Source organism: Notolabrus celidotus, chromosome 20 (assembly GCF_009762535.1).
Source record: "Notolabrus celidotus isolate fNotCel1 chromosome 20, fNotCel1.pri, whole genome shotgun sequence".
NCBI lineage: Eukaryota > Metazoa > Chordata > Actinopteri > Labriformes > Labridae > Notolabrus > Notolabrus celidotus.
Window position 1 is genome coordinate 9,678,030 of NC_048291.1, and position 17,033 is coordinate 9,695,062.

At 41.1% G+C, this 17,033-nt stretch overlaps 1 protein-coding gene across 1 annotated transcript; it reads left to right on the forward strand.

Annotated features, from left to right (window-relative positions):
- Positions 1–1,151: 1,151 nt before the first annotated feature.
- Positions 1,152–14,564, forward strand: gps1 (G protein pathway suppressor 1). The gene is given in 15 exon segments (XM_034711543.1): positions 1,152–1,319; positions 4,729–4,821; positions 7,216–7,397; positions 8,431–8,595; positions 8,825–8,960; positions 9,126–9,203; positions 9,413–9,473; positions 9,584–9,669; positions 11,111–11,205; positions 11,294–11,399; positions 11,518–11,598; positions 11,967–12,104; positions 12,212–12,346; positions 14,160–14,184; positions 14,187–14,564. Coding segments are annotated over 15 exon segments (1,461 nt in total). The 5' UTR covers positions 1,152–1,286; the 3' UTR covers positions 14,234–14,564.
- The last annotated feature ends 2,469 nt before the right edge of the window (positions 14,565–17,033 follow it).

The following is a 17,033-nucleotide window of genomic DNA, read 5'->3' on the forward strand; positions in this document are numbered from 1 at the left end:
CCATATCTCTATTAACAGCCAGGACTGATGTTTATGAACTCCAAAGAGGGACCAGAAAGTTATGTGATGTTAAGAATTACAACTTTTTGAAACCATTAAACACCAGAAGCATGAGACATTGGACCCACACATGAATAATAAATATATGTATAAGTATAAAATCCCAGATTACCACAATGTTTAATGCTGGTTCAATTCAGATCCCAGAGCTCTACCAGCTCACTGAGTTAGAACACTCATAGCCTCTTTAAATGTCATGTGCTGCTCGGCTAATGTCAAACTGAGATATTTATAATGATCAGTATATGAGAATAGAATAGAATAGAATAGAATGAACTTTATTAATCCCTGAAGGAGGAAATTCAGGTGTTTGGCAGATAAAAAATATAAAAATCACGTAAAACAAGTAATTCAGGTGTATGTCAGCTGATCTCCCATTGACTAGAGAGTTATGAAGCCTAATGGCTGCAGGGATGAATGATTTTCTGTATCTCTCAGTCCTGCAGAGAGATGAGCCGTCCACTGCCGCTGTTTCTCTGGACCACAAAGAAGTTGTGAAGTGGATGATCTGTGTAATTTAGCTTCTTCTGTGTACGTCTATCCACCACAGCCCCCAGTGAGTCCAACCTGGTTCCAATCACAGTGACAGCTTTTTTCACTAGTTTGTCCAGTCGCCTCACATCTTTGTGTTTTATACTGCTTCCCCAGCAGACTGCAGCATAGAATAACACACTTTCCACCACAGACTGATGAAACATCTGCAGCATCTTACTGCAGATATCTAAGGATCTGAGCCTCCTCAAGAAAAAGAGGCGGCTCTGCCCATTCCTGTAGAGTGCATCTGTGTTAAGGGACCAGTCCAACTTGTTGTCCAGGTGTACACCTAGATATTTGTAGGTTGGCACCACCTCGATGTCCACCCCCTTGATTGTTAACTAGCTAAATAATAATAACAGTAGTACCTAAACTAAAAACAACTGGCCATCTCACTAATGGTTTGTGACACATTATTTGAGTTATATTATTATTATTTATTTACTTATGTATTCATTTATTTTAAATTATTATTATTGATAAATAGTAACAGGAACAAAATATATATATTTTTTCCCCCCTGACACTACAGACTTTTGTCCAGCAGGTGGCAGTCACGCCCCTCCAGCAGGTTTGTCAGCCGTCGTTTAGTTAAAAGAATAAGAAGTCGTACCGTCTGCGGACTGAACATAAGAACATATTTATGACAAATATCCTCACCTAAACGACACCGGAGCCAAGAAACAAAGAAGATGCCTTTACCTGTGCAGGTCTTTAACTTTCAGGTAAGTCTTCACACTGTCTGAAGAAGATTACAGAAAACTGAACATGGTGCATCCTCACTGCTAGGTTAGCTTTGGAAACTTAGCCACAGTTCAGGATCACAAATAGATTACAAACAAGCATATTTCGTTTCGTATAATGGCTCTTATTCAGGCTTGATTTAGGGAACAATATCGTGTTCCGTTTTATTATACATTTAAAGAATCAAAGTCTGATACTCAGCTAAGGGTACTGTTTGTACTGAACGTCACTGAGTTTCTTGGTGATGAAAACGAAGGACAGAAATCAGAAATAAACATCTTATTTATGACAATAATTAATGCTCACTGCGTTTAATCACGCCGAATTAAGAAATAAATCTGAAACTGCCCTTAAACCCCTTCAGTGTGCGTATTAAACACGTAACCAATGATTTTGAGACCAAACCTGGTGTTCCAGGGTAATTAAGTGGAGTTTAGGTGTGAAGGCTGGAAGCTAACTGAAGGCCCCTGCTGGCTAACAACATGGACATGAACAGCGGTGCTACAGACATGTTAGAGCATTATAATGAAAGGTTTGTTATTTAGATTCTTCCTCTAAAGTTAACATTAGAGGGAGGATCTAAAGACGTCAGTTTATCAGTGAAACCTGATGGTAAGCACAGCTAACACTGACAAGACAACTTCCTGTTGTTAGCAGTTTGTCATATAAGCCCCAACACAACTAGCATTAGCTTCTGGAGTGTCAGATACCAGGGGCGAGTCCAGGAGTTCTGCCAGGGGGGGCCCAACTGGGGTGTAGACTGTGACTTGAAGTGTGTGCACAAATGATTTTCTGAGTGTTTTCTCATCTTTTGACTCGTCAGCTCGTTAGAATTTAATTTTCCATTTAAATGACCAGATAAATAGTTGCTTTTGAATAGGGATGCACCGAAATGAAAACTCTTGACTCAAAACAAAACACGAAAATGAGGAAACTAAGGCCCAAAACTAGGGATGTACATTTTAAGTATTTTCCGTGATCGATTTTTGGAAATGTTAACGATCAATTATCGATTAATTTATAAAAAAAAAACAACATTATTATTCTTACGTCAAAAACAAGGCCAAATACGTTGTTTTCCCCCTAAATTTTACTTTCTACAGCAACAAAATGCATATAACTGACTGGATTGAATACGGGCACATGTTTGACACGCAGATTATCAACGATCAGGCTCATTAAAATATTCTCCACGGACATAGTCTTATAAGGCTGAGACTACTAACAGAAAAGTACTTATTAAAGACTAACAGTGTCCAGTTTTCTGTCTACTCGTTCTTATTGAGAAAAATAAACATGTGTATTTGATCAGGTGTCAGCCGAGAGCGCAACCGGGTCACTATCAGTCCAGCTGCAGAAAAGCTCAGACTGCTCTGATGTTGCTGCTCTGCAAACATAGCATACCTGAATTTCCCACTTGTCTGTTGCCTTCGTATCCAAAGGTGGGAAATGTCCTGTTTATAGTTGTGAACCTTTGTGTCTCTGTCGTTGTTTGCAGCAGTTTTGTATTGATCCTCTTTTAAAAAAGCGCACGTGGAGACCTGACACGCAGCCGCAGCCCCCAGCTGAGCGTCTCCGCTGTGCGCAACACCTTTAACAGCTGATTCACATCTAAACATGCTTTAAACTTAAAATATCTCCCTGATAACGGAGTGTAATATGCGACCACATGATGTTTGTTACACGTGACAGAAAATTGATAACAAAAATGCGTGTTTCGAGTAATTACTTAACAATCAATTAATCGATAATCGATTAATTGTGGTCATCCCTACCCAAAACCAAAACACCGAAATAAATTATTATGCCAATTATTAGTAGGGAGACCGGGGACAGTTGTAACATTTCACTCCTTGGATTTGAGATTAAGCCATGCATTTCCTGTTTGTGTTGCATAGGTATGTTCTAGGCCATTTATTAGCAGACTCTAGAAGCTAGTTTGTATAGCAGTTTGAACACACTGGGTTAGAAGAGCTCAGTTATAGACAGAAATGTCAAAAATGTTACAACTGTCCCCGGTCTCCCCTACCATTTCATTTATAGCTCTGACTCTGTACTAACCTCACTAAAATCAAGGATCTCATTGAACATATCAGACAACGAGGGTGCATGCCCCTCATCTGGTTCAGAGAGACGAGTCCTTTTTCCTGCGCTCTGTTCTCCTTCTCTTTCCTACGTTGTGTGCTTCCATCGCGACCTGGATCATTTCTCGTGCGCACTGCTTTATTCCTACATCCAAGTAATGATCTTTATAACAAGGATCAAGTACAGTCGCGATTAAGTGCAGAGGATCCGAATAGATCTCAGTGAAATGTGTGCTGACAGACTCTAAGAGTGTACTTTTCATTGTTTTCACTCCGTGGTCTGTTTCAACCTCTTTGCTTAGAAGATGCTTTAGTGCTGCAATTAAAGGAATAACGGATGCAGACATGTTGGCCCTTATCCAGACAAGCGCGTAGTGGCCTCGGTTTTTGCTTGCGTCATCACAACATTCTGTTTCGGCTGTGTTGTTTCGGTGATAAAAGTCTTTCGGCCGAAAACCGAAAATGCACTGAAAGACCATTTTCGACCCAAAATTTTCATTGGCCGAGTTTTCGGTGCATCCCTATTATAAATAGTTGCTTTGGAACATTCCTACTAACTCCCCTCCTTTGCACTTTCTTGCGAAATAGATTAGTGAAGTGTTTTTCTTCATCTTAGATTACCTACTGAAGGAAATGTACTACATTGAAATGAAAGAAAACTACCAGAGGTCTGTTGCAACACAGTAAAAATAGCTGATTTTACACAAGTCCCATAGCAAATAGCCAATCATAGTTAAGCATTTATGGTAACATCTTGGGTGGCCAATCATGAGGGCACATGCCACCTTGCTGGGTACAACCCTGACTGTAAGACCTTGCTGTGTCTACCCCTCCTAGTCCGGGAAGCATGTTGCAAAGTTAATATTAGCTCAGCACTTGTTGTTTCGGTGGTGACATCAAACCACCTTAACAAATCAAACATGCTCATCTTTCACATTCTGTTTAATACAAGACTGATGACTTGCTGGGACAACTTGTGGTCCACTATTTAGATTGGCACACATCCTACCGTTTATCGTCTGTGAAGGATAACAATATGATACACATGAAAAGTATCGATCCTAGCTTAGTGAGTAAAGTATTTTGGCTTGACATGCTCATTTGTAACTCCTGAAGCTGTTCTGTTTTTACTCTGGGATCCAGGCAGTTTTTCAGTTCCAGTAGAACACACTTCATTACACTGTTTTATGTTTAATCCACAGAGACATTTGTTGTATTCATGTCATACAGACTTAAAGGTAGAACCTTTCTTGTATCATGATATCTGCTCACCTCTGTATCTCCTGTGTGTTTGTGTTTCTCTCAGGGGTCTGTGGAGCCGATGCAGATCGATGCAGACCCTCAGGACGACCAGCAGAATGCTCCAGACACAAACTACATTGTGGAGAACCCTACACTGGTACACATCTGACACACTTACTCATTTACACTCAGTGGGCCTCATTTATCACTCGTGCGTGAAAACGGGTGCAGATCTGAGCGCATAATTGGTCTTACGACAGGACACATGCGGGATTTATGAAACATTCGAATCTGACCTTAAGATCGCTGTTAAAAAAAACATGTGACCGCTCTCAAACAAGCTGCGCTGGAGACCCCAGCCTGAAACTGTCTCTGTTTACTGTAAGGGGGGAGCGGCAGCACTTACCGGGTCTGTGTCGGGGCTTAGGGGGAACAGACGAACCTGCGCCTGTGTCAGATGCAGTTGATGGTAAATATCAAGCGGCAAACTCCGGTCTCAAACGATGAAGCCAATGCGGAAGTGATATAAACTGCAATACATTGAAAATCCGCTTGAGGCTGGCTGCAGAAACACCGGAAACCACATAGATATGAATGGGAAAAAGACGACCTTTGCAGCATTAATAAACATGTTTACAGCCTGGTTCAAAAAACGGCTTGGCCCTACAACGCTAATCTCTCTAATGGCACACACTGTACGGGGGGTGAATTTTTTTCTAACGTGACGGTTAAGAAGATATTAAGATTATGAGTTTTGCCCAAATAAGGACATGACTGACGTGACTCCCGGTCGGGAACACACAGCCATTGGCTAAGAGACTCACACTACGTCACACTCTGCCTAGTTGAGTTCCGCATTACCAATATGGCTGCTGCCGTCGATTTGCTTCAAAACAGCTCTCAGGAACAGATGGGCGACGTCACGGATACTACGTCCATATTTTTTACAGTCTATGGTAAATATTCAATATCGTAGACCGCACACTGGTTAACCTACCAATTGTTTTCAATTAACTCCGACTTTGGTCATTTTGTAACACATATCCTGGGCAAGAAATCGCATGTGCGCAATTACGCCATGAGGCAAACCGGAGTGTTACATTAATTATTAATAACTCCAGATATGCCGACAGGTCTTGATCTCATGTGCATGAATTTTCTTTGTTCTTAAATGGTCAGCTGACACACACAGGCCGTTTATTCAATAAAATAGTCAGGAGTAAATCAATCCTCTTCATGGTAAATCCCATCATCAATCACATCTTTCTAATAAAAATCTTATCTCACACGCTAAAAGTTAAATTCAATTTCCTCTGGTGGATTTTCATTTTCTTTTGATTTTCTGTTTACAATATTTTCTATAAAGTTATCTGTGCACGTGGGAGTGTTGATAAGCAGCCCCCTGAAAGCTTGGTAGATTTTTAAAGTAAATCGATAAAAACACAAGCAAATAATCGAGAAAACACGCATTTGTTTTTTTGTTGTGATCAAATTTTTATTTTATTTTTTCTTTCCACATAATAATAATAAAAAAGAAAAAATACAAAATAATAAAGTATGGATAGACATATGGACATTACAAAACATAGAGTACATATTCACATACCTATACTAAGGTTTATATACAAATACCAGGAATACACAATTAAAATAAAATAATGATGATAGTAATAATCATAATAAATAAATATAAGAAATGCAAAATAAAAAAATAAAAAAACACGCATTTGTTATAGGAAGAATGTTACAGGATCAGTTAACAGCTTGCACTGCTCAACGTCATTATGCGCATTTTGCAGGGCTCGATAGAGAGCGATACGTAAAAAACATTTTAGGTGTCATATCTAATTTAACAATCCAAATATTAATCTGTGAACCTCTGTTTGTCTATCTAAAAATGCACTGTACTAATCCGTGCTAATTCTCTGCCATAGCCAGATTTACTTTGCTGCACCGCGCTCCACACTGACAAGAAAACTTGCGTACACAAGCTGAGACTTGGCGTGGGATTTGAGCGTATCCTCAGATCTTTGCGTGGAAATGGTCGTACACCGCACGTTTGATAAATGAGGGCCAATAAGTATCCCAGTGAAACCTCTGTGGTGGAGTCTTCCCAGTCATGTGTGTGATCTACAAGGTTTGCTGCTAGAGTGGATTCTCCTGTTGGCTGGTCACTATGTTTATACTGAACTTAAATGATTTCATGAGCCAAGACCAAAAACTCCTCATAGCATTAAACATGTTAGATTTTTTTCTGATCCTCAAGATGTGACAAATACTGACGTAAGACATTTGGACTGAGTTTTATGATCATGTTATGCAAAAATCATGACGACAGGAGCACAATAACTCAGAGTTTTGTTCTGATGTTGTATTATTTACTGTAACAATAACAATGTTAAAGTTGTTTGGTGTAAAGCTCTCCATAACCAGCGTTAACATGTGCTGCACATGTAATATAAAATGTCAGTCCACCTCATCTGCCTGTCAAACGTTCCCTCAGATGTGGACATTCGTACTTATCTGTCTCTCCCTGTGTTTTTCTCTCCAGGACTTGGAGCAGTATGCAACCAGCTACAGCGGATTAATGCGTATTGAGAGGCTGCAGTTTATTGCTGAACACTGTCCTCAGCTCAGAGTGGAAGCTCTGAAAATGGCGCTCACCTTCGTCCAGAGAACCTTTAATGTCGACACATATGAGGAAATCCACCGCAAACTGACAGAGGCCACACGGTAACACGGCTCATAGGATAGAGAGAGAAACTCTGATTCAAACACACGTCATGTCAGAGAGTTTAATGCTTAACAAAGAGGAGGATGAGTAGTTGATTGTCAGTTTAATCAGTCTTTTTCACTACAGAATCACGGTTTGGTTTGTTGTCTTTGTAACAGATTTTGTGCCTCTGCCTTTTACTCCCACAGTAATAAAACACTGTAAGAGAGCGTTCCTTATTTAGAAAGTCCCACGTTTGACTGCTGCTTTGTATTTTTTTTGTCTACCGCACTACTTACTCAAAGATTTTTCTAATGTGTAGATGTTTCTCCAGTGGGTTACAAGTAGGGATGCACGGTATTGAGATTTTTGCTGATATCCAATTTGCCGATATTTTACAACTCATTTAGCCGATTACCGATAGCGATATTTTTTTTCCACACACCTAATTGCAGAGATCATCAATTCTCTTCTGTATTGGAATTAGCGCACAGTATCATGGTGATTCTCTTATCACATTTGTTATGAAATATTCAGTTTTTGTTAAAAATAAGAAAAATACTTAAAACTGCATATTTATTTATGACAATCGCTTTCAAACTAAATTCATACTAAAAGATACATCCTACTTAAAACTTGGATGATGCTCTCCCTGAGACAATCATAACAATACCCACAATCAGGCCAAATTTGGCCAATTTCACATTTGACATAGTAAGTAAACCTAACCTCTGTTCACAGGGAACATGTGAAAAGTGCAGCTGTACAGCAATTAAACCAAAATTAAATAAAATGGTTAACTCTTTGACAATAAATGCGCCTAAATTAGTCAGCTACATGTACCTTACAGAATGCTGCTTAAATTCAAATTTAACTGAAAACATGAGCCCAACATATCAGCGGATATCGGCATGTTGGCCGATATCCGATAGTTCATTTTTAAGCCAATATCGACCGATAACGTGCCCATAATATCGTTCATCCCTAGTTACAAGTCTGCATTGCTATATTTCTGATACACACTAATACTTTGATGTTCATTTCTATGCACAGAGAAGCACAGGGTGTACCTGACACGGTGCCTGAAGGCGGGGCCGTCCCTCCCCCTCTGGACTCAGCCTGGGCCGAGTCGACCAGGAAAAAAGCTCTGCTCAAACTGGAGAAACTGGACACTGACCTGAAAAACTACAAGGGAAACTCCATCAAAGAGAGCATCAGGTGGGAGACAGTTTCTTTATCTTTATCTTTAAAGAAAAATCAAAGATAAGCAAGTCATCAAAAGTTATGGCGTATAGCTTATTCAACTTTTGGGTAAAATGTAGGTGAGATGAGACAAAAATATGGACACTGTGCATGTGCAGAGCAGCAGCACCTTTACAGTGGAATAGTAAAGTCTACTGAGACACAAAAACACCACCTGACCTGACATTGATATCCCCCTTTACAGGAGAGGCCATGACGACCTGGGTGATCACTACCTGGACTGTGGTGACCTCAGTAACGCACTTAAGTGTTATTCCAGAGCCCGAGACTACTGCACGAGTGCTAAACACGTCATCAACATGTGTCTGAATGTCATCAAGGTACGCTCGCTCGAAACAGATAGACGTCAGGGTTCATTCGGCTCCACTGGTTTGATTTCTCTTTGATTAATTTCCCTCTTGTCTGCTCGTTTTGCATTCATGACACGTTTCTCATGTTGAACACAAGTGATGATAAAGTAACTCTTCTCCCGTGCTCCCACTCAGGTCAGTGTTTACCTGCAGAACTGGTCCCATGTGCTGAGCTACGTCAACAAAGCAGAATCCACACCTGAGATAGCAGAGGTGAGGACACGTACATGCTTCTGCAGGGGTCAGAGGTCACTGATCTCACCCTGCAAAGCCTGATCTGTTAAATGAAGAGCTTTAAATCACAGCCTTCCTTTAGTTTTTCAGGGCCTATCACAGAGATGACAAACACTTCAGCTGATGTTGATTCTGATCTTATGTTTGTTTGTTTGTTTGTTTGTTTGTTTGTTTGTTTGTTTGTTTAGCAAAGAGGAGAGCGAGACAGCCAAAACCAGGCAGTCCTCACCAAGTTAAAGTGTGCTGCAGGTGAGACCGCATCCTGCTCTGGGAGGATCCTCTGCCGTGTTACTGAGACCTTCTGGGTGATTCAGTGTCTGACACTTGTGTGTATGTTTGTGTGTGCTTGTGTGTTTCAGGCCTGGCAGAGTTGGCCTCTCGGAAATATAAACCTGCTGCTAAATGTTTCCTGCAGGCGTCTTTTGACCACTGTGACTGTCCAGAGGTGAGCCCTATCATGCAGGTGAACCATGGTTACTGACCATTTTAACTACTTCTAAATTGATTGAATAACTTTCCAGGTCCATCAAAGAGCAATCATTTTGACCAAATTTTAGATCCATACAGCCTTTATTCATATTGCGTCTGTACATACAGAGTTAAAGCGAACACAAGGGTTCATTAGTCTCTGTAATTTAAATCCTCACCCAGAGTTCCAGACATATTGACTACAAAATCCTTGATTGTGTTATTCTCTGCCGCAGCTCCGCAAGGAAACACTCACTGAGTTAAATAGACCTTTACTTAAAGCAGTCATTTCATTTGTTTGAATGGATCCGAACATGATCGCAGGCTGAGGTTTTAAGAGTACGTTCACAGAATGAGCCAGAGTAATGAAAGAGGAACTATTGACTTGACAGTAAAGCCATAAAAATGAAATGTACAGCTTATTTAACAACAGTCACGCTAGAATATTCCAAATGGAACAAAAAGCTATGAGCTGGTTTCAGAGTTCATGATCTTAACCATTTGAGTCCATCTTATAAGTGAGCTGATGTTAAGATTTTAAGTCAGATTTTCACACTTTTCGTCCAGTAGAGGGCACTCTGAGTTTTTACAACCCTTTTAGCACTGTCTGCTGCGTAATTAGCAGAGATCACAGCTGAACATACAGTGGTCGATATGAAAACTGATATAAACTGAATAAAGTTTCATCTCGTTGAAGGCAAGGCAAGGCAACTTTATTTGTATAGCGCATTTCATACACAAGGGCAACTCGATGTGCTTTACATTAAAAGATTAAAAAGCATTGGAAACATTCAGACAAGCATAAACAAACTTAATTAAAATGACAAATATAATAAAACAGAAAAGAAAAGGAAAATTAGAAATATATATAAAATAAATATAAAATTAGCATTTAAAGCGTGTTAAATACTTAAATACGCTAAGATAGGAAGGCAGTGGCAAATAAAAAAGTCTTAATCTTTAATTTAAAAGAGGTGAGAGTTGGAGCGGACCTGCACCTTTCAGGGAGTGTGTTCCAGATACGTAGTGCATAATGACTAAAATCTGCTTCACCATGTTTCGTTCTGACTCTCGGGACTGAAAGCAGACCAGTACCTGATGACCTCAGGGGTCGAGATGGTTCATAAAGTAGCAGCAGATCAGCAATGCATTTTGAGCCTAAACCATTCAGTGCTTTATAAACCATCAGCAAACCATCAGACAAAGTGTAATAGAGCAGTGTACGGAGCTTCTGCAGAGTCATACCAACTTCAGTTTAAAATCTCTCTAAATTGGCCTCCATGTCTATAATCTATGATTTTCTTTCTTCTTGAAACAGAAGAAAATGAAAATCTCAAAATGCCTTTGATGGTCTGATCTTGTAGTTATTAAAGAATACCAAAGCGCACTGATTAGTGTCGTGTTGCATGTCTCTGCAGCTTCTCTCTCCCAGTAATGTAGCTGTGTATGGAGGTCTGTGTGCTCTGGCCACATTTGACAGACAAGAGCTGCAGCGTAACGTCATCTCCAGCAGGTAGGGGGCAATGTACGTTTATTATAGCAGACCTGTCTCTTAGTAAATTATTGTTTTTATTCATTTTCTTCTTTCGTGTTGTCATCAGCTCTTTTAAGTTATTCCTGGAGCTGGAGCCTCAGATCAGAGACATCATCTTTAAGTTTTATGAGTCAAAGTACGCGTCCTGTCTGAAGCTGCTGGATGAGATGAAGGTACAAACATAGACCTCTCTGTTTAACTACACAATGTGGAGTTTTAAGTAAAGACCAGCATGAAGCGGTTCATGTTACAGGAGTACCTGACTTTGATCATGTGATGTTTTTTCTGCAGGATAACCTTCTGTTAGACATGTACCTCGCTCCTCACGTCAAGACCCTGTACAGCCAGATCAGGAACAGAGCCCTCATCCAGGTCAGACTCAAGAAACAACAACCTGCTTTTTCACTTTTAACTCCTTTATGTGCCGATTTATACAAATATTGAATGTTTGCACTCAAAGTTAAGAAAGCTTGCACATCACAAAGTCCAAGTCCTCTCTCTACACATTTTTTTAAGTGCAGGGTTAAAAAGTTTGATTGTCCTTTATCTAATATGATAATAAAAGTCTGTGTGTGTGTGTGTGTGTGTGTGTGTGTGTGTGTGTGTGTGTGTGGTGTGTGTGTGTGTGTGTGTGTGTGTGTGTGTGTGTGTGTGTGGTGTGTGTGTGTGTGTGTGTGTGTGTGTGTGTGTGTGTGTGTGTGTGTGTGTGTGTGTGTGTGTGTGTGTGTGTGTGTGTTCAGTATTTCAGTCCATACGTGTCAGCGGACATGACAAAGATGGCTCAGGCCTTCAACACCACAGTTGCTGCTCTGGAGGACGAACTCACTCAGCTGATCCTGGAGGGACTAATCAACGCCCGCATAGACTCACACAGCAAGGTACACTATTACACACATTTACACACACACACACACACACACGTACATGTAAGTGTGTGTTAAAATATGTCCCATTAAAAACTCTCTCGATCTCTGTGTGCGTGTAGATCCTGTATGCTCGGGACGTGGACCAGAGGAGCACCACGTTTGAGAAATCTCTGCAGATGGGGAAAGAGTTCCAGAGACGAGCCAAAGCCATGATCCTCCGAGCCGCTGTGCTGAGGAACCAGATCCACGTCAAGGTACACAACAGACTCTTTATCATACTGTATTTACATTATACTACAATTTAACTTTCCTAACTGCTTAGAGGGAACTTCATAACAGGGCAGGAGTTTAGTTCAGTAAGAAACAACCTGCAGTCGTTATTTTGATGTGTAGAATAAGGTAAGAGTTGTTTTTAATGCTTTGAAGTTTAAAATCTGAGGTGAACATGACACAGAAGGACAACTGCAGGTAAAAGACAGACTTAAGGCTGGCACACATTACAGGATTCTTCAAACCTTCAAACATTTAGAGACCACACACTTCATGACACAAAAGACATATCGCACAATATCTCTCTCCTCTGATCTTATAGAGTGTGGTGTGCATTACGGAGCACACCACACACTAACCGATTCTCCAGCAGAGTATCAGGCTCTTCACGCTCAATATTCCAAATCTCGCGGAGTAAAAAAGTGACCTGGTGTAAACAAACATGGCGGACGAACAGGAAGAAGCAATGGTGATCGTTTTCGGCCTCTTACTTTCAGAAAAAAACACACAAAAAAGAAAAACGATTATGGAAAAAGTCATGGAGACAGCGGGAATGTGGGCTCACAGCGGTGAGTTTTCACCGGTGCCATGTTTTTGTTTGTTTTTACTTCCTCTTCAGCTGAGTCAGCTCACGTCTTGATTGGCTTTTGCTCCAGTACACGTGACATCTCACACTGTGCGTGCTCGGCTCCTCTCGGAGCATCCACACACTACAGGATTTCTAGTCGCAAATATTAAACATGTTCATTATTTACGATCTCTCCTTCTGAGGCCTTCCGAGCGGCTCCGACCAGACAAAATCACTCTTAACGCACCCCACACCACAGGAAAATCAACACTATGTCATTTGCAAACATCACACAATCGGGCCTTTGCTGACTTTGATCGTAGGGGGAGACCGGGACAAAAATCAGCCCGATTATCCTGTAGTGTGTACCTGCCTTTAGTTTGACTGTGTCAATAACAAAAGAGAGCAGTCGCATGTATGAAGCACTGAACTGAAGATCAAAAACTGTCTTGTTTGAAAGTCTCACACATGACAAAGAGTCACGGCCAAATTTCACCAGATCCATGTCTGGTTCATCTCTGATCCGTCAATGTGTTAACATCCTCTGGATCTCCGTTGCGTTCTGGCTGCGTCTCTGAGCCGGCAGGTCGGAGCCCTCCAGATCAGATACACAAGACTTTTATTTTTTCCAGATGCCAGAGCACGATGCATAAATCTCAACAGAGCAGATCGAGCAGGACAGGAAGTCAGGCACCAAAATAAAGTGAGTGAACAAATGAGTAGAGGGGGTGTTGGGGGTCCAGTGTTCTGGTGCGTGCTCTGCGTATGATTGTTCTGCTTTTGAGGTCAGACAGGTTGGGTGTGGGGAGGCGGATGATTTTGGTGGCCGTGTTTAGCTTAACTACAAAAATGAACCGTCATGCTGAGCGGAGCCTGGCCTGGAGTTGACAGGTCAGAGGTTTTCAGAGTGCATTAAGACAACACGGATGAGGCGAGGAGGCGGATAATCCTTGATTCAGTAAATGCCGCGGGAAAAACCTCAGTCCCATGGCTCCAGCTGTACGGCGGTCCTGCTCCAAGAGCACGGAGCCGGGCTGGACAAGTATCTGGTGGAATTCCGATGTCAGCAGTCCTCTCATAGTGTCTATGAAACAGGAGGTGAACTATATCTAGAGAATGTGAGAGTTTAGAGACTTCAATAACGGTTAAAGAACAATATTTTTAAATGCAACTACTGATTACAACATCAAACAGATATAAAAGTGTCTCTCTCCTGTCCCCCGCTTTAGTCCCCCCCCAGAGAGGGCAGTCAAGGGAGCTGACTCCAGCCAACAGTCAGACCAGGATGAGCACCAACATGTGAGGAGGAGGAGGAGAAGAAGAAGAAGAAGAAGAAGAAGAAGAGGAGGAGTCTGCGGGAGGAAAACAGCTGCAGACTGAAGGATCAGCCGTCATTCATCAACACAAACACCCTCATCATCCTCACCCTCCACCCCACCCTGTCTGTCACAACAGAACCGACACAGACCTACAGACTTTATGTTCTTTAACGTTTTTGTCAGCTGACACTCTTTGGTTACAGTCTGAGGACGCCTGAAGATGTGAAGAAGTTCAGCTCTTTGTTCTGTACATGATGGAGACTCACTCGCCTGAAAACAGGTTTTAAATAAAAACACACCCTACCAAACACAGAATTACTGCTGTGGTTTTTTTGGGATTAAACCGCATATTCAGAGCTATGTAATCTATGTCACTACAGGTCAGTATCTTAGGTTTGAATGAAACCTGCTGCCCACTTGTCTTCGAGATAAAACGGTTCAGTATGCAGGCGTATATCTTCTATTTTCATTATTTAATGATTTCATTCTGCTGTTTGTTGTAGGAGACGAGGTGCTTTAAAAAACTGCAAGAGAGGAGTGATTCAGAAATGCAGACAAGGAAAAGAGGAGCGCTCAAATAATGTGTTAAAACTCTGTTGCTAAAATAAAAGGATAATTACAGGGTGTCAAACTATAATCAAGGGTCGAATAAAACAGATGCATGGGGAGTGGTTTGATGCAGAAAGCGTATTGTTTTTTTCTGGGACAATAATAAAAAGAACAGTTCATTCAGTATTAATCTGAACTAAGTAGAGAGAAATAATTTAGTATGCTGCTGATTTACTCTTAACAATAACTCGCACTGCAGCTGTGTGAGGGCTTATTTAATTCAGCCCCTAACATTAAGGGAAAAATCTCTTAAACATGATTTATATCTGTGCTGCATAATAAATATTTAGGGAGGGATTAAATCAAGTGAGATGTGAACTTGTGTACTCAGACTTCTATGCAATCAGACTGTCTTTACACTAGGGGAGGCTTCACTTGTCAGTCTCAGAGGCTGGATCACTTTCTGTGTGCAGTCTGAAGAAAGTCCAGAATGTTCCAACAAAAGAGAAGACTGATTAAAGCTGCTTTTTTTAATTAATCATGTATAGGGTAATAAGGGGCAGTGGACACTAGGTGGCAGTGTTGTCAAGGTTTACTTTTCTGCAAAGACCAATAACAGTCAGTGAGAGAGGGATCATCCTCTGATTATCTTCATTTTTTCAGTTATTGTATTTTCATAGCTTTTCCAGTCTGTCTCTGGGTCTTAAATGACAGCAGGCGGTGTGTCCAGTCCTTTTTGACCGGGGTTGCTCAACTGAGGTGCTGAGTCATGCAGGGGTGACATGAAGTTATGTGTGCACTCACTCATGAATGAGAATCATTTATATGCCATTACTGTTCACAGTAATTACATATACTTTTGCAACTAACACTAGAATATCATACATTCTTAACTTTAGAAAGTAACAACAGAGTTGTAGAATTTGAAGCCCCCTAGCTTAATATCTTGGTACTCAAAAAGGAGATGTATGTCAAGAGTTGCAGTTTAAGGTGCTTAAAATTTGTAATTGAACTCCTGCAACTATCTAAATGTCAAAAATACATTACAAGCATTACGTCAGTACCACAGACTGTATAAAATATGGATGTAGTATCTGTGACGTCACCCATCTGTTCCTGGAACGCTGTTTGAAGCCAATCGACAGAGGCAGCCATATTGGAATGCAGAACTCAACCAGGCAGAGTGTGACGTAAAGGGAAGGAGTTTGAGCCTCCGAGCCAACAGCTATGCGTTCCCCACCGAGAGTCACGTCAGTCATGTCCTTATTTGGGCAAAAACTCCTAATCTTAATATCTTCCGTACAGTGTGCCGATAGAGAAATGGTCCACGTAGAGCCAAGCCGTTTTTTGAACCAGGCCTGTAAACATCTTGATTAATGCTGCAAAGATCGTCTTTTTCCATTCATGTCTGTTTTTCCGGTGTTTCTGCAGCCAGCCTAAAGCGGATTCTCGATGAATTGTAGTTTATAACACTCCCGCATGGCCTTCATCGTTGAGACCAGAGGTTGCCGCTTGGTCAGTACCTAAATGTGCTGGATTTGCTTACAACTTTTGATGGATGATGATTCCTCTCCTACGCACTTCGCCTCAAGAGCGATGATTTTTCTCCAACTTAAAGCTCCTCTGTGGAACTTCTGGTTTGTATTGATTTTGGCGCCCCCCCGTGGACAAAGTGATAATTCTGAGTTCTTTGCTGATTTTGCACTCTACATGTGTCTGTGTTTTAAACCCAAACTTCTTTCTGCCTCTTTGACAGCCGTAAGTAGCACTCATCGGGACTCCTTGCCAGAAAAGAAGGCTGTTAAGGCAGCGTGTATTTTAACCACTTTTTGACACCTACCCTTCAGCAGTGGTTTCAGAGATAAAAATGGCTATACAGGACTCTTCTCTCTTGATGCAATGGTCTAGTTTGCTTTGTGGTTATAAACACATAAAAAGTCCAATAAAAAAAGTGAGCTACATTTGAAAACAGTTTTCCAAGCCCCCCCTGGCTACCCCTTTGGACACCACCTTTAGTTAAAGAATATTGTATGCTGTCAGAGATGGACCGTGATTGGTCAGGCATTAAACTCAAGAATCTACTCAAGTAAAAGTAAAAGATACTTTATTAAAAGTACTAAGTACTGAGTATTTACAATGAACAGGATATCAAGGGCGCAGCCAGGGGAGGAGGGTTTCCAGTTTGGGGGCCTCAGAGTTTGTTCTCCCCTTATTGCAGATGAGGTAGTTCTGTTG